General features: G+C 45.8%; 2 protein-coding genes across 10 annotated transcripts in view; one reads left to right on the plus strand and one right to left on the minus strand.

The window, feature by feature from the left end:
• The window catches only part of APBB2 (amyloid beta precursor protein binding family B member 2), a 241,533-nt gene extending 228,844 nt beyond the window's left edge, over positions 1-12,689 (plus strand). For all 9 annotated transcript variants that reach the window (XM_029910641.1, XM_029910640.1, XM_029910638.1 and 6 more), the window contains one exon: positions 8,207-12,689. In XM_029910641.1, the coding sequence (XP_029766501.1) occupies positions 8,207-8,374 (168 nt within the window). In that variant the 3' untranslated portion in view covers positions 8,375-12,689. The remainder of the gene's footprint in view (positions 1-8,206) is intronic.
• Positions 12,690-14,478: 1,789 nt separating this feature from the next.
• NSUN7 (NOP2/Sun RNA methyltransferase family member 7) overlaps positions 14,479-18,589 on the minus strand; it is a 61,746-nt gene continuing 57,635 nt past the window's right edge. The window contains exon 13 of the mRNA XM_024211704.1: positions 14,479-16,754. Within this exon, the coding sequence (XP_024067472.1) occupies positions 16,101-16,754 (654 nt within the window). The 3' untranslated portion in view covers positions 14,479-16,100. The remainder of the gene's footprint in view (positions 16,755-18,589) is intronic.

The following is an 18,589-nucleotide window of genomic DNA, read 5'->3' on the forward strand; positions in this document are numbered from 1 at the left end:
GCAAACATAGCACCTATCTTTTAAAAGGGGGAATAAAGGAGGACCCAGAAATTATAGATTGGTCAAGCTAACTTTGATACCTGGAAAAATACTGGAACCAATTATTAAACAATCAATCTGTAAGCTCCTAGAGCAGCAGTTCTCAACCAGGGAGGGAAACCACTAACTGGTTTAAGGGGGTCTGCCAAATGGGGCTGATGTTAGACTCACTGGGGCCCTGGGCTGAAACCCCACTGCCCCCATAGGGGGCTGGACTATTGGAGCCTCGCTGCCCACCGGTGCTGAAGCCCCTGCAACCTGAGGCTGAAGCCAACACCTGAGCAACAGAGCTTTGCAGGGCCCCCTGTGGCATGGGGCCACAGGCAGTTTCCCTGCTTGGTACCCCCTAATGCCAGCCCTGGCTTTTATATGCAGAAAAACAGTTGTGATACAGGTGGGCCATGGAATTTTTTTGGGGGGGTGGGAGGGGGCTCAGAAAGAAATACGTTGAGAACTTCTGATGGATTTGTCAAGAACACGTCATGCCAAACATGTTGACCAGGTTACTGGCCTAGTGAATGGGGGAAGCAGTAGATGTGATACATCTTGATTTTTAGTAAGGCTTTTGACAGTCCCACATGACATTCTCATAAGCCAACCAGGGAAATGTGGTCTCAATGGAATTACTATAACATGAGTGCTTACCTGGTGGCAGACCATAGTCAAAGAGTAGTTATTAATGGCTCACTGTCAAACTGGGAAAACATACCTAGTGGGGTCCCAGAGGGGCCTGTCCTGGGTCTGTTACTATTTAATATTTTCATTGATTTGGATATTGGAGTGGAGCGGTTGCAAGCACTTTGGAGGGGACAGAATTCAAATTCAAAATTGGTCTGGAATCAACAAAGTGAAATTCAATAAAGACAAATGGAAAGTACTGCACATAGGAAGGGAAAATGCAAAAATACAAAATGGGGAATAACTGGCTAGGTTGTACTACTGCTGATGAGGATCAGGGGGTTATTGGAGATCACAAATTGAATATGTGCTAACAATGTGATGCAGTTGCAAAGAAAGGCTAATATTCTGGGGTATATTAAAAGGAGAGTTATCTGTAAGACACAGGAGGTAACTGTCCTGGTCTAATTGGCACTGGTGAGGACTCAGATGGATACTGTGTCCAGTCCTGGGTACCACACTGTCGGAACAATGTGAACAAATTGGAGAGAGTTCAGAAGAAAGCAACAAAAAATGACCTGTGAGAAAAGGCTAAGAAAACTGGGCATGTTTACTCTTGAGAAATGCAGACTGAGGAGGAACTGATAAGTCTTCAAATACATTAAAATTTGTTATAAAGAGAATTGTGATCAATTGTTCTCCATGTCCACAGAGGTGGGACAAGAAATAATGGTCTTCACCTGCAGCACGGGAGATTTAGTTTAAATATTAGTAAAAGCTTTAACTCTAAGGATAGTTAAGCACTGAAATAGGTTATCAGGGTGGTTGTGGAATCCCCATCAATAGAGGTTTTTAAGAACATGTTAGACTTACCCCTGTCTGGGATGGTCTTAGGTGTACTTGGTCCTGCCTCAGCACAAGGGGCTGAAGTAGGTGACTTCTTGAGGTCCCTCCCAGCCCTACATTTCTATGATTCGACCTCCTACCCCTATCCATGTCTACAATGTGATGAAGGGCCCTTTTATTCTCATTACATGATCATCTAACACTGAGCAGTTTGACATAGGCCTGTATGCAAATATGCCATTCAATAATTGGAGTAAATTCTCAAATTATACAAGTAAATTGACCCATGAGATGCTTTCATTCACTTCTAAAATCAGACCCTGACATTTCCGCAATATATTCTCCTTTAAAATAACTAAGTTTGATTCTTCTTCGAGTGATTGCTCATGTGTATTCCACAGTAGGTGTGCGTGCTCGCCACATGCACCAGTGCCGGAAGTTTTTCCCTTAGCAGTATCTGTAGTGGGGGAGCCCCGCTGCGACCCCTGGAGTGGCGCCTCTATATTGCGCCATAAAGGGGGCTGCGCGCTCCCCCCACCCTCAGTTCCTTCTTGCCGCCAGTGAAGGTAGTCGGAACTTGTGCTCCAGCATTGCTGCAGCGTCTTTCCTTAGTGGTACGATCTTCGACAGTAGTAGTTCTTCAGTTAGTGGCCTGGCTCGGGGCATGCCCCGAGCCCCAGGCTTCAAGTCGTGCGACTCCTGTCGCAATTCCATGCCCAGAAGCGATCCACACTCCGAGTGTCTTTGCTGTCTGGGCGAGGCTCACATAAGTGAGCGCTGCAAAATCTGCAAGTCCTTCAAGCCCCAGACTAAGCGCGAACGTGAGATCCGACTCCGGGCCCTGCTTATGGAGTTGGCATTGGCCCCAGCACCAGCGCGCCAACCCGACCTGGCGCCAGGCACCGCGTCCTCGGTGCGGAGCGAAGCCCCATCCACTAGTCGGCACCGCTCCCCTGCCAAGAAGGAAGGCGAGACAAGGACAGGGGTGAGGCCGGACCCAAGTTGGGCAGCCCACGATCCCCCTCAGGGCCCAGACCTCCGACTCGAGTGGAGCGGAGTAGTCCGGCCCCGTCCGCGCGTGCCTCTCCAATGATGAGAATCCCGTCGACGCCGGAGGCAGCTCAGGCAGCGCGCGACAACCTCGTCCTGCCAGTACTGGGCGTGCCACCTGAGTCAGGCCCCCAGTCCCGAGGAAAGACGCCGCTGGGCACCCAGCCCTCCCCGGCCAGGTTGGAGGTTGAGGTCCCTGCTCGATCCGCGGGGCCTTCCCGGAGCCCGCGTCAGATCTCCACTCCGTTGTCGGGGTTGCCTGACAACAAGTCGCCGGAATCTTCCTTGGCCCGCAGGAGCCGTAAGCACCGGGACAGGAAGCGTCGACGCTCCTCCTCCAGGCGGAATGATAGCAGGTCGCGACGCCATCGGCACCGCCACTCATACCACAGCGTGCGCCAGGCTCGGAGTACGTCCCGACCGTCACCAGCACCGAGGTGTCATAGCCACGGTCGCCGTAGGGAGTCTAGAGATAGCATCTCGACGTATACGTCTCCTCGTCGTCGAGGTCAAAATCCCGGGGCAGGAGCCGACCAGGACGGCACCGGTCCAGCCGCTCTTACGGCACCGTGGGCTCCTCGGCTACCTTGGCTCCCAGCCGTCCTTCCCTGGGCCACGTCGTCCCTCAGGAACATGTAACCCTGGTAGGGCCTCCGACGACTCAATGGCAAGGGGTGCCATGGCAAGGACAGTGGGAACTGTGGCCCCAGGCGCCTGCATCGGCAAGGCCCTGCTCTGTTGCTGGGGCATCGCAAGCGCCTTCGGCGTCCCTGCCTCGGCACCGAGAGCAGCCCTCGGGTACCAAACCACCGGCACCGCATCTGGACCCAGACGTGGAGTGCAACCCACCGGTACCACCTGATGCCCTAGAGGCGGTACCTGTCGTCTCGTCGGCACCGGACGAGTCCATAGTGGCGCTGCCTCCTCCTTCTCAGGAGGACTTTAAGGCTCATCAAGAGCTTCTCCGACGAGTAGCCACCAACCTCCAGATCCAGGCTGAGGAGATGGAGGAGCCGTCGGACAATTTGTTTAATGTCCTGTCCTCCTCGGCACCGGGCCGTGTGGCCCTACCACTGCATCAAGGGGTAGCAAACATTTCTAGTGGACTCTGGCAAACCCCGGCCTCTCTGCCGCCCATTTCTAAGAAGGCAGAGCGGAAGTACTTTGTGCCAACAAAGGGGCATGAGTACCTATACACTCATCCTACCCCAAACTCACTGGTCGTAGAGTCTGTCAACCACCGTGAAAGACATGGCCAGCCCTCACTCACCCCCAAGGACAGGGGGTAGGGCATTATTTGCGGACCAGACGGACACTCGTCTGTACGGGATGAAGGACTCCCGCACCACCCTGCAGACTCTCAGCCTGTATGTCGAACCAGCCAAGGACAAACCCAGACCGCAGCCCGCGGCTCCCCCCGTAAGGGGCAGGTACGAGCCCCCGCCTAAGAGGCCTAGGGACCAGCGGTGTAGGTCACAGCGCCAGTCCCGTTCGGCCCCACACCCCAGCCCCTAGAAGGGCAAGAGGCAGGGGAAGAGGCGTTTTTGACTCTTTGTGGGGGTCCACCTGGCCTGTTGCTAGGGGAACCCCCCAGTTAATAAAGTTGGTTTTTGGCAACCGTTTATCGGCCTTCAGAGTGTATTGGTCCCATATAACATCGGACCGGTGGGTCCTCAGTACCATCTCCGAGGGGTACAGGCCGCAGTTCGATTCACCCCCACCACACCATCCTCTGTCCCGGGATGTCCCTGGGGACCCGGAACACACACTTCTTTGAAATCAGGAGGTGACGCGCCTCCTCACCCTGGGCGCGGTGGAGAGGGTACCTCGGGAATTCCAAGGCAAAGGGTTTTACTCCCGGTATTTCCTGATCCCGAAAGCAAAAGGCGGGCTCAGGCCCATCGACCTGCGGAATCTCAACCAGTATCTGGTTCGCTGCAAATTCCGTATGGTGTCCCTGGCCTCTGTTGTTCCGTCCCTGGACCCTGGGGATTGATTCGCAGCCCTGGACCTCCAGGATGCATACTTCCATATCCACATTTTCGAGGGTCACAGGCGCTTCCTCCGCTTCCTGGTAGGAAGAGACCACTACCAGTTTACAGTCCTTCCCTTTGGCCTTTCCACGGCCCCCAGGGTTTTTACCACATGCATGGCGGTGGTAGCAGCCCACCTCAGGAGGAACGGGCTGCTGATCTTCCCGTACCTGGACGACTGGCTGCTCAAGGGCAAGTCTCGGTCCCAGATGCAGGCGCAGATGGAATTCCTGCTAGACACCTGCACGAGTCTAGGCCTCGTGGTAAACAAGGAAAAGTCCATGTTAGTCCTGGTTCAGCGCATAGGTGCGCTGATAGACTCGCTGGTGGCCCGGGACAGATTCGAGACGCTCAAGGGTCTCATCGCCTCGGTCACGGCCTTCCCTGTGACGACGGCACGGGCGTGCCTTCAGATCCTAGGCCATCTGGCAGCTTGCACCTCAGTGGTATGACACGCCAGGCTCAGGATGAGGCCCCTCCAACTCTGGCTGGCCTCCCAATATTCCCAGGCCGGGGACGGCCTGGACAAGGTCATCACGTTGCCACCCAGTGTAGTGGGCGACCTGCAATGGTGGTCCCTCCCGAGCAACATGCTTCAGGGTATCCCATTCCGGGAGTCCCCTCCCTCGCTAGATCTGGTGTCAGACGCCTCGGACCTGGGATGGGGAGCCCATGTGGGGAGCTTCAAAACCCAGGGCAGATGGTCGCCCCCGGAATTATCTCTGCACATAAAAGTCAGGGAACTCAGGGCGGTGCGCCTGGCGTGCATAGCCTTCAGTCAGCACCTAGCAGGATGTACTATATCAACAGGCAAGGCGGCACGCATTCCATGGCCTTGTGCCAGGAAGCCCAACTCTTGTGGGAGTTCTGAATAGCCCACAACATCCTTTTGAGGGCTTTTCACCTGCCTGGCAAGTGCAATACGCTCGCGGATCACCTAAGCAGGTTTTTCTCCCAACAACACGAGTGGTCTCTACACGGGGAGGTGGCCAAGTGGCTCTTCCTAGAGTGGGGTACTCCCCAGGTAGATCTGTTCGCCAACGTCCAGAATCGCCTATGCCCATGATTCTGCTCCTGGGCGGGAGAGGGCAAAGGGGCGATATCGGACGCGTTCCTAATTCCATGGTCGGGCTGCCTGTTCTACGCCTTCCTGCCCTTTCCCTTGATAGGCAAAGTTTTACAGAAGGTACGGATTATCCTAATAGCCCCGGATTGGGCCCGTCAACATTGGTACGGGACCCTCCTGCAGCTTTTAGTGGCCCCCCCCGCGCAGGCTGCCGCTTCGACCGGACCTCCTCTCCCAGGAGAGAGGACGTCTCCTCCACCCCAACCTAGCCGCGCTTCAGTTGACAGCGTGGCTGCTCCGTGGTTGAATGAGGAGGGGGGGAGATGTTCTGAGGGTGTTAGACAGGTCCTGCTTGACAGCAGGAGACCGTCCACGCCACAAATCTACCTGGCCAAATGGTATCGGTTCTCCATGTGGGCGAGGGAGAGGGGTTCCTCCCCCTCCTCCGCATCTATCCAGTTCATCCTTGATTACCTCCTCTCCCTTAGGACCCAAGGGCTGGTGCCCTCCTTGGTCAGGGTACATCTGGCGGCCATTTCGGCTTTCCACCCCCCAGTGCAGGGCCACTCGGTGTTTTCACACCACATGACTTCCCAATTCCTAAAAGGATTGGATCGGGCATTCCCTTATGCTAGACCCCCGGTCCCGCTCTGGGACCTGAATCTAGTACTCTCCCGCCTCACAGGGCCCCCCTTCGAGCCCTTGGCCACGTGTTCTTAGTCCCATTTGTCGTGGAAAGTGGTGTTCCTGGTGGCTATCACCTCAGCCCGCCGGGTCTCGGAGCTTAGGGCCCTGACCTCTGAACCCCCGTATACGGTCTTCCATAGGGATAAGGTCCAGCTCCGCCCGCACCCAGCTTTTCTGCCGAAGGTAGTCTCGGCTTTTCACATGGACCAGGACATTTTCCTCCCAGTCCTCTGTCCTAAGCCCCATTCCTCCAATGAGGAATGACACCTGCACATGCTAGATGTGTGTACAGCACTGGCTTTTTACCTAGACCGGACCAGGCCATTCCGGAAATCCCCTCAGCTTTTCATTGCATCGGCCGAGCGCATGAGGGGGCGACCGGTTTCCACCCAGCGGATCTCCCGCTGGATCACCTCGTGCATACGCACATGTTACGACCTGGCAGGGGTTCCCCCGCCTCTTATAGTGAGGGCTCATTCGACGAGAGCTCAGGCCTCGTCAGCGGCCTACGTGGCTCATGTCCCTAATCAGGACATCTGTAAGGCTGCTACTTGGTCCTCTATCCACACCTTTTCATCGCACTATGCGATCGTCTCCCAGCGCGGGATGACGCCGGGTTTGGTAGGGCGGTGCTCCACCCGGGTAACCCTTAAACTCCTACCCGCCTCCATCCGGTATAGCTTGGAGTCACCTGCTGTGGAATACACATGAGCAATCACTCGAAGAAGAAAGGACAGTTACCTGTTCCGTAACTGGCGTTCTTTGAGATGTGTTGCTCAGGTGTATTCCACATCCCGCCCTCCTTCCCCTCTGTCGGAGTTGTCTGGCAAGAAGGAACTGAGGGTGGGGGGAGCGCGCAGCCCCCTTTATGGCGTGATATAGAGGCGCCACTCCAGGGATCACAGCGGGGCTCCCCCACTCCGGATGCTGCTAAGGGAAAAACTTCCGGCACCGGTGCACGTGACGAGCACGCACACCTACTGTGGAATACACCTGAGCAACACATCTCGAAGAACGCCAGTTACGGAACAGGTAACTGTCCTTTCCTGTATTGAAGAATTTTAGATCAAAGATAAGGACTTTGTAGCACATTTTGAAAAACAAAAACACAAAAAAAAAAAAAAAAGGCAAAAAAATTATTAATAATTATTTACGTTATCCTAGAGCCGAGAAGCTCCATTCATAGACCAGAACCCTATTGTCCCAGGTGCACAAACACAGAACAGGCGGTCCCAGCCCCAAAGATTGTATGTGCATTTGGGATGCGTTTGAGGGGCTGAAATATTTATTCTGATCATTGGGCCAGGGCCAATGCTTCTAAAAGTTTCAGTCTGCCAGGGTGTTCCTAGGCCCGGAAAGTGTTCGGTCATCGGACTGTTAAAATCATTTAATTCTTACTTTATTTTGGTTTTCCCCTCCATTTCACTTCCAATGTGAGTCTAGCAGCCAATGCGGCATAAACTGCTGAAGTTAGAGATTAATGTTTTATCCCATTTTGAAGATGCACTTTGGGGTTTTGGAGGCAATACAGCTAAAGCTCCAGCAGTTCCCAAGGGCTTGGCTGTTGCAGATGTGTCCAAGTTAGCGTCTGGGGGGAAATAAATAATAAGACTGAGGGGGAGTTTCAGCTTTTCACACATATCAATGTAATTCAGCATTTGTTTCTAGTCTGTTCTTGAAATAGCTTTTAAAATAGTCACTGATCCCTTAGTTTAGCAGTGGGTTTTTTGGCATCAGTCCTGGAATGAATCTAGCAAGTTCAGTGGCAGAGTTTGCCTGTAATGTATAAAAAGTACTGAATTTAAGATTCTGATGTGAAGCTATTGAAGTGCACTAATGATTGTGGAACACATTTGCTTTGTTGCAGTTACGGTATCAGAAGTGCTTGGTAGCCAGACCTCCTTCACAGAAAGTTCGACCGCCCCCTCCTCCTGCAGACTCGATGACCCGAAGAGTCACAACTAATGTCAAACGCGGAGTCTTGTCCCTTATTGACACTTTAAAACAGAAACGCCCTGTTTCTGAGATGCCATAGCTGCCCAAGGGAAAGGATTCTTGTAACACTTAATTGAAGATACAGTAGCTACGCTAAAGAAAATGAACTGATGATGTTCGACCTTCCATTTTAAATTGCTGATGCTTTGTCTTCAAAGAATTTATCCTTATCAAAACAATGTTAGACAAGCATGTTCTCTCGTTCTTGCCATCATCATGTGATATGAAAAGACGCATGAATAATTTTTTTGCTGTCAATGAGTTACATCATGAGCAGTAGAAGGTCTATTTCTGATTGTAAATATTCTGAACATTACCTAAATTCACACCCAAAAAGAAATATGGCCATGTCCCTCCTAGTGAACTAATGTTAAAGTCCTTGGAGTGATTGATGCCTGAATTATAGTTTCACCATCTTCTTGAGCTGGATTTGTCACAAGCAACCCTTAAATCCTACAGCACTTTGCCCTGTTTTCAACACTGGAGTAGGTACCAAGTATTAGTTACCATTAAATTACTGTAGTATAAATACCAAGTTTTATTTTTACAAAGCTGCACCTGTTAGTTTTAAAATGCGCGTTGGCATTGGTTTAGGAACCACTTTATAATTTTGCCTGACATGCTTTTGAACCATGGTGACCATATTTCATTTACTGTTTATATATTATGATTTTGGAGAAGAAAAGTTTTGAGTAATTCAGAGCAGGATGCATCAGCTTTAGCCTTTTGCCCTAAAATAGACATGCATCAGGGGGCTGTTAAATCTATTCTCCAAAATCCTACATGGTGCAACAAAAATATGATTTATTTAACTGTGGGCTCCTACCATCTATGATTAAGAGAGGGACTTATTCAGAACTGTTATATATGGCACAAACTAGAAAGCTACACATTTTCCCTGTATTACTCCTTGTGTGTGCAAACTTTCAATTGAAGGCCCCATCACCTAGTTCTTTCATTTGGAGTTTGGTGTTGAGTTAATATTTACATGAGATGCAAAAGGACTATCACGTTTTTGCTGGGCAGACCTGTTCTCATTTATACCATGATGAAGTTTCATTTTACTTTAATGCCCTTTCTGTAGCAGCTCTCAACGAAGGAATGACACAGCTGTTCTCTGATATGATGGAGCTACATGTAGGGTAACCTGATTTCAATGCTTTTGCTCCAAAAGCTCCAGCTAGCTGTGTTAGTCCACTCTACTGTAAATTCCTTGGAAACAAACTATGCAGTATTGCCCCTTATACGCGTACATTGTACTAACCTTTGAATGCACTTATATGCTTATCTTTTTCTTTGTTTTTTCCCCTTGCCCTCTGTCTTATTACAACTGCAGGTTGGTACATACAATAGAAATGGAACAGTGCAGATGTTTTTACCAGTTCTAAAAATTTTCTGCCTCCATTTTAGACGTCTACTCGGAAGGCTGAACCATCTGGGTATGCTGACACTGTAATTCTAAAGGGACATTGTCAAGGTAGATAGGCGCAGAATTTGACCTAGCTTTCTCTCACTAGTGGCTTTTGTTTTAAATTAATGGTTGCGTATTTTCTTTTTTTTTTTTAATTGGTCGTAGTTGCTACCCATGAGCTACCCCAGTAACAAACAAATCAGGCAGTGGATGCAAGGGCCAAAGCAACGATGATCAAACGCTTTCAGCTTTGAGTTTGTAAAGGAATTATGGACAGCTATAACAAAAATTAAAATGAACTTAACATGACTGAAATGTGACCATACTGGCAAATGAAGGGCTGATGCTCTGCTGGTGTAAAGAGGTGCAGCTCCATGGACACCAGCTATACAGCCAGTGGCCTGAAATCCTCTGTTGTGCCACAGTACCTAACTGGAACCTGCAATGGGGCGCTGACCTGGCTGAGGCCTCTAAGCACTACTGTAATATAAAGAATAATACAACCCACTAGCATACACTCAGCTAAAACACTTGCCTGTGGTCCCAATTTCAGCAAGATATTTAAGCATGTGCCTAATTTTTTAAACCCAGGTTTAAAATTACCAAGTGCTTAAGTCCCAACAAAGCAAGGTATTTATGTACCTCAACCCTGTTCAGAGAACCAAGGCTACAAGAAGAAACTTGCATTCACATTCACTACTTTGTCTCTCTGGGTTCCAGTAGTGGTAATCTCAGTGGTTTCCACTGGGAACTGTGCTGATACCATTTTTTTCCCCCACAGTGGTTATCAGCAGCCATCAGATGGAACCCCACCTAGCCACCACCAACCTGTATCATATTAAAATCACTGACCTAGAGACGTAAGATGCTGTATTCATTATCACTCCCCAGACTCAGCCAGTTATCTGTTTGTTTGTTTTTTAATTACAGCAAATACCTTGACAGTGTCCTTTTAAAGTTCCAGTTTGAAACTTTCCCAGGATTCAGATTTGCAATGAGTTTTAAATAGTATAAATACATTCCATAGGAGATCCACTGCATCTGTGTGATGCTGCTGCCCCATGATGGCAGACCAGGACCTCCCTTTGTAATTAAACAGTCATGTTAAAAAGCTGTTGTTTTTATTCACTACTTGGTGTGGTTCGGTTTCCTGTTGTCAGGACCAGGAGTACTTAGCTTGCTTTCAGCAGCAAAGCACATAAGGAGTCAGGGATGCAGTTGCAGTAGGTATTGAAAAGACAATGGATAGGAATGTATTGAAAAGTCACAGATCATCTGCGGATATTTTGTTTTTAAAATACTTTTGCTTATTTTACCAAAATACTGATTAAGACTTTGATTCTGCAAACACTTAGATATGTGCTTTATAAGCACATTAGTCTCACTGGCTTCAACAGAATGACTCATGCTCTTACAGGTTCTGCACATACCTAAGTGTTTGCAGGATCAAGGCTTAATTTTGTAAAACCAATTATATTAAAACACTATGTTGACTTAATTTCTGCCATGGCCAAAAATTATGGCTGGTGCATGCGTGAGAGCAAATGCCATTGTTTTACCCAATGTTGTAGTGACACTTCAGTTACCTATGCATTCTTTATATCTAGTGATTCTGTAAGTAGGCATACGCTATGCCTTGTATGTCTCATGTCATTTTTGAATTAACCTGTTAAATACAGCTTAAAATATTTTTATTTTATTTATTCTATTTTTACTGAAATAGCCTGCATTATGATGTTGATGTACTATCTTTACTGGACATGATCTCACAACATATCCAGTGCTAAGTAATCTCCATGTACTATAGGTTGCCTAAAAAGGTGGGTTTTATAATTATATGTAGTCACATTTTTATTGGAGTATGTAGAAGAAATGGCAAAACAATGTGTAAAGCTAATTTCTCTTATTTTATAAATGCAAATGGTAAGTTAGAGGCAGATATCACACGCCACCTCATTAATATGCTCCCTTGCAGAAGCAAGGAGATTTATAGCCACAGCCAATGTCTATAGTTTAAAGCCTTTTCTTTGAGTTGCTGCAGTTTTTAGTTTTTATTTAAACCACTTATGATTTCATTTGGGGGGGAAAAAAAGGTGTTGTAAGGATATAAGAACCACCTACAGATTGCATGAAAGGAAATTGATCCCACTTACAGTATAATGAGTTCTTAGTGATAAACTTTGTGTAAAGAGCTACCTGTACCTCTTCAAAAAAAAAAAAAAAAAAAGAGTCCTTCCTTAGATTTGCAGGATATAAAGGTATGGAATAACTAAGACTGTTTTGTGTCATTTACTAAGATTTCTAAATCCCTTTTCTTTTAATTTTATCAAACATGTCATAAAGCAATGAAGCAGGGATATAAAACTGTTAATAAGTCTCATGTGAAAACAGCTATTTTTACTTTAATAGCTGATACTGGCTCAGCCTTTACAGCTTTAACATTAACACTGTTACTTCTATCTGTGCAGGCTTAGTTATTTTAATATATTGCTAAAAACCTGTGCTGTACAGTCACCAAACAAAGGTTTGATTTAGCTTAGTATTTGCAAAAGAGAAAGGGAAAATGCACAGTTTATCAGTCAGAGCTCAGTGTTATATAAAGCAGCTGATTGACACTGAAAAGAACTTTTTTTTTTTTTTTGCTGTTGACCACTTTTACACATTTAAATGTAATCTGTTGTGAGAATAAATTTAGATGCATAAAATGCTTGACTCACTAGTCCATAAAGTTTGGAAAGTAGTTCATTTCTTGGGACAGAACCTTGGTGGGGGGAAGGAGAAAGTTTCTCTGTATTTACTGTTTAGAAAAGATACCAATACATTGGCCAGTTCAGAAGAGAGACATTAATGTATTTTCTGAATTATTCAGTGGTAAATGTTAAGCCAGTATTAAGGAAAAGGTGGTACTATGATTTGCCCTAATGCACAGCTTGAAATATAAACTGCTTTTAAGTCCTAGAAAGGATATTTTTAATGGGTGGAGGAGTAAACGGAAGTCAGATTTGTCTGTTTTAAAGCTTACAAGTAAAAGGCTATATAGCCTTTTACTTGTATGTTGCTGGTGCAATTCTGGGTCAATCTGGGAATACTTAAAATTTGCCACCAGCTGATGGCAAAAGTGGTTTGTGAACTAAGTTGTTCTCTAGCATCATATTTATCACTGTTGGCTCTTGGACAATCTAGTCAAAGAGACTGAACCAGCCCCTGGAGATCTAGTCCTAGATCAGATGAGACCCAGTGGTGGGACAGCAGATGGAAACTTGCACCACTGTGCTGTACCCCATATGTGAACAGAACTTCCACTCCCAGAGCTGTCTACTGGCACCTTTTAATGAGCACACGATTTTTATTTTTAAGAGAGACTGTTTATACTTAGTTTATTGTTATAACACCCACTGTGCATTATTAAAAATGAAAAGATTTTAAAACCCACCCACTCTTTTTGCCTTCCCTTTCCCAACTACAGAATCTCACACCCCTGCCACCTACTTTGAGCCATGCTTAGGAACTATATTTCAAATAAATTTTTACCTTTATATTTTCCATTCCCTTTCCCTAAACGGCAGCTTCTCTTTTCTCATCCTTATTGTGAACTATGATTGTAAAATAGTGTCATTTTGTTCTCTTGCTTTTTTCCAGTTGTATATTGCAAGCACAGGACTCAAGCCAGGAGCCTTACAATCTGCCCAGAAGGAGACCAGAGAATGAATTGTGATTGTCACAATTCTTCCCTGGCAGTTGGGAAGCAGAAGTTCACCCCTTTTCATGGATCTGTTTACTCTTGACCAGTGAGGGTGGGTGTGTGATGCCAAGGCTGCTCCTGTTTACTCACAATGAGGTAACGGGTGAGCAGCACAAAACTTTTACCTATTAGAATTATTTCTTTTGTTAAACAGATCACTTTCAGCAGTAGTGGGAAAACTCACCTTTTATGACCACAGGCTCTTTTGCCCTTTGTTTCTCTCCCTTCTTTGTTCCTTCTATATTCCCGTTGGGAGGAATTCTCAATTTTCTTCTTTGGATTTCACTCCGACCCTCTTGCCCTTGTCTAAAATGATCATCAGTAGCTAATACTGACATTTGAAATGTTATCATTAGAGTAAACAGATCCATGAAAAGGCTTAGAATTAACATCTCAATTAGATGAATTATCTCTAATTGGTATCAGGGTTGGCACAAAGAATCAGGTTCCAGGTACTTAGTTTCATTTTCCCCCCCCTCCTCCCTCCATGTCTGGGCTATTTTGGGTGGTTGGAGAGGGAAACCATCCTTTGCTAGGCGCTCCTATAGATTGCAGTAGACTACATGAGTTCCTGTCCTGCACAGCCCAGCTGGGATACAGGCAATGGAGCAGACACTTTGTTTTTTCCCTGCAGTGCAGAAGTAGGCCTGTCGGGGAGCAGTTGCAGCAGGTAAAGCTTCTCAAGAGTGCTTTCAGGTCATACTGAAGGTCCTACTAGGGCTGCAAGGGAAGCAGTATCCACTACCACCTCCTCAGAGCAATGCAAATACTTGTTTTAAAATGGCAGGCACCATATTTATTTCATAATCAAATATAAATTTGAACCTCAAGGGCCACACATTGGATGCCAGTGATATAATGCATGGCTTATTGCATGCAAGTTCCCCTCTTTGTATTGTATGTCTTGGAGGGTTCAAAACCAGAAATCAAACCCTTGTCAAACTAGGTGCATTTGTCTAGCTCTCCTTTAGATTCTCTGTACTGAGTATGGAATGTGCACACAATAATACTTCTTACTTTATTTTATTTGAGAACTAGGACAGTTTAGTAGAAGTACCAATACAACGGACCCAAGTGAAATAGGAAAAAAAAAATCTTACTTTTAATATTTATGAAGTACACACTTCTGGTTTAAAAGAAAGTTAATAAAACCAATCCTATTCAAAAATATGTTGCATAATACTTATTAAGTTGCTAGTTGGGTTAAATGTCTCAAGTCAGTAAGAGCAATTCTACATACAAATATGCACTAATCATTTCAAACAGGAAGGAATTTCTGAAGTTCCACTCAAATTTCAGAGTTAAGATGTCCTATGGTTAAGAGAACCTTATTTTATCTTGCTTAAAAAAAAAAAGTTGGTACACTGAAACTACTGAGAATGTGATAAACAATTCTAGATTCATAAAAGTTAAGTATTTTAATAGATTGACATCTCAATATATTTAGCAAGATGTAACCACATATTAAACGCAGATAGAAATGATTGACAGTTAATGTATACTGTTTAAAATGATTTATAGTTTAACTTGCAACCTGATCTTTACATATAACTAGAAATGCTGTTTATCATTTCCCCCCTCAATCACCGATGTTTCCAAAGAAACTGTTAAAATCATATAAATGTAAACCAAAAACTTGCTGTCATTGTTCAGATGAATAATATTGGTATTAAGTGTTCCTATTTTGCTTGACATTTGTCACCTGTAGGGATGCAGAATAAGTACTTTCACGATTTCTGAATTGTTACCACTAATAGACAGCAGTTTCATGAAAAGCAGCATTTGAGCTTCCTTTTACCAGCTGCCATTAGGCTGACAATTATGATTTTTATAAACCATGGCAGCACTGTGACTTGTCAGAGATTATAATTCAGAATTCATTTTAGCATCAAAATACCTGTCTAGTTTTAAAATGAAATTTTCTATTCAATTTTTTTAAACAAAATTTCCTCTGCTGCTTATTAAAGCACATCTGACTGAACTGAGGCATCCGTGTGCTCCCCAGCTGTGCACAAAATTTTCAACACAAGTACATACAATGTAAGCATGTGAATAATACAGAGCCATTTTTAGAAAAAATGGGCAGGCTAACAATTTTGATGATTCGCTCTGATATGCCGTGGTCATAAATAATACTTTTCAACAAGATGGTAGCTGAAAATTGTAAGCTCAGACAACCATAATTTCATTGTTGCTATGTGAACTTTTAGACCACTGAACAAAATGTGCAAAGATTACTTTTAAAATTAAGTATGCCCAAATATGTACAGAAGGTTATTGAAGCATGCCTTTTTTCTACATGTCACATTCTACTGATTAGTAATTAGCTATACAACTTTTGAGCTCACCCCCTAGGGATTTGAATAAGCTACTGTAGTTATTACTTTATGTGCATTTTGACATTCCAAATTGAATAGCTGGACTGAAACAACTACATAATAGTCTCTTTTGCAAAATATCTCCCTGCTATTTCCATAATAGCCATGAAAAGAGTATTAATTATAAATGTTCCCTAAAGGTAAGTAGTGGCCTGCACAGATATACCCTGGCATTATAGAAATATAATTTCAAACTTTGAAGAAATAACTATGAACCAGTTACAAAAATCCACTTTCAAATCCATGGTCGAGGATGCTTAACCATAGTCGAAGGTAACGTTTCTTTTGGTTTGACCAATCTTTTTGATAAAGAAGGTATAAATAAGTCACGTGCTGAGCTCTTTATTCCAATCCAGCGATAGTAGTAATGTTGAGCCGAAATTTGAGATTTGTTCCCTTGTGGATTGAAGTATGGCACCATTACTGGAGGCAGAACTATCTCCACAGGTTTCAATACAACCATTTTATCTTCTACCCGTGGCTTTCTAATGTGTGTCCGTCTCTCAAACACCTTACTCATAGATGACAGATTGGGTGTGTTCTTCAGCATTCCTGGCAGGGATGAGTTTGAGATGGGTTTGGTAATTTTCTTCAATTGAATGGAACTGTTTGTTTGATTCACATTTTTTTGTGGAACACTACTAATTGCTTTAATTGGTGAAACTTCAGAATTAGTATTAATAGCTATCATTTCTCGGTTGAGGAACTCCACAATGTTTGTTTGTACCCCAGTATCTTTAGGAACATTTCTTTGCTGTGTTACTTTTGATTTTTTCTTCCTCTTCTCTTCTCTCTTTGATGATTTCCCTATATCAAGACCTTCTAGTAGTCCCTTTGCTGCAGCACGAGCCAAAATGTCTTTTACAGACATTACTTCAGCTGGATCCCTCTGAAATTAAAGAAATGTTAGTGGAGCTAAACTACACCATCAAGCTATGCACTCTATTTTAATCCCTTAGGATACACCTGCACTTTAAAATATATGGCAATGAGTCTCAGTCCCTGGGTGTGATGGAGTGTATCAATCCCACACTGGCACTCCAGGAGTTAATAAATTGCTTTGGGCCCAAGGGACCACACCCCCTCACCTTTGCAGGACATGCTCTCAGTGGAGAGAGCATATAAAAGGAAGCAGCTCAGCTCAGTCTGGGCTGGCTAAGGAGGACAGCAGTCGTATGATGCTGGCTCCTACCAGGAAGTTGCCTGGACTCCAGACCACCGAGGCAGAGCAGCCTGACCACATTGCAGGGACCAAAGGGGATAACAAGCTGCTACCAGTGGAGAGATACCAGAGCCAGAGCAAAGGGTAGGAAGTGACCCAGCAGATGCGCTCAGGGATACAGAGACCTGAATCCTGCACCAAGGTAACTGGTTTCAAAGGGCCCTGTGTCAGAACCTGGTGGAGAAGGGTGGGCCTGGTTTCCCCTATGCCCCACTGCTGCCAGAGCAGCTCCTTGGGCTCTCACTGCTTACTCCTGACAGAGGAAGCACCCTCCTAGACTTCCACCACTGGGCACTACTGGATACCCTTGACACTGGGTCTACAGACTCAAGCTTGTGCTATGGTGCTAAAAGCAACAGGGTTGCTGTGTCTCTGAAGTCCACCCCCACCCCCCCTTCAGCACCCAAACACCAACCCAAGCCCCTATACCAGTGGTTCTCAAACTAGGGCTGCCGCTTGATCAGGGAAAACCCCTGGCGAGCTGGGCCGCTTTGTTTACAGTCTGCGTCCACAGGTTCGGCCAATCGCAGCTCCCACTGGCTGCGGTTCGCCGCTCCAGGCCAATGGGGGCTGCAGGAAGCGGGGCAGGCCGAAGGACATGCTGGCCGCCCTTCCTGGAGCAGCGAACCTGCGGACTCGGCCGGTAAACAAACCAGCCCGGCCAGCCAGGGGCTTTCCCTGAACAAGTGGCAGCCCTAGTTTAAGAACTACTGCCCTATACAGTGCTAAGCACAGCTATGATGCAAACCGAGGGCTGTAGACCAGGCTCTTGAAACTTGCTGCTGTGGGTTTTAAAATGTATAGATATATCCTTCAACCCCTTACAGCTATTGTCAAGCTCAGTGAATGGTCTAGAAAAAAAAACCAATGCAAACATCTTGAAAGCAACAGCTGCATGCTATTAAAGGATGTTGACTTTACTGCAGAATCAAGGGAGTATATGGTCTAGTTTAGAGTAGGGAAATGGAATTCCAGACTCATGTGTTCTATCTGCACTTTCTACACTGACTTGCTGTGTATCAAGTCACTTAAGCACTACGTCAGAGTACGGCAACCTTTCAGAAGTGGTGTGCCGAGTCTTCCTTTATTCACTCTGATTTAAGGTTTCACATGCCAGTTATACATTTTAATGTTTTTAGAAGGTCTAGTTATGTATTATAGACATATAGAAAGAAACTATTGTTGTATGTAAAGTAAATAAGGTTTTAAAATGTTTGACGCTTCATTTAAAATTAAATTAAAATGTAGAGCCCCCCCACCCCACGGACCGGTGGCCAAGACCCAGGCAGTGTGAGTGCCTCTGAAAATCAGCTCGCGTGCCATAGGTTGCCTACCCTTGCAGTACGTTCTAGATTCACAAAGGAACTTCAGCATGGTGACGTTTCTGGATGCCAGGAAGATCACTGGGATTCACCAAAGTTTGAGTTTGGTGCCTAACCTCCCAATACAATAAAGGGGGTGAGAGGTGCCTCAGAATGGGAGTCACAGAAGCCTGCAGGCTA

This window comes from Terrapene carolina, unplaced genomic scaffold (genome assembly GCF_002925995.2).
Source record: "Terrapene carolina triunguis isolate 2854851 unplaced genomic scaffold, T_m_triunguis-2.0 Scaffold66, whole genome shotgun sequence".
Classification (NCBI taxonomy): Eukaryota; Metazoa; Chordata; order Testudines; family Emydidae; genus Terrapene; species Terrapene triunguis.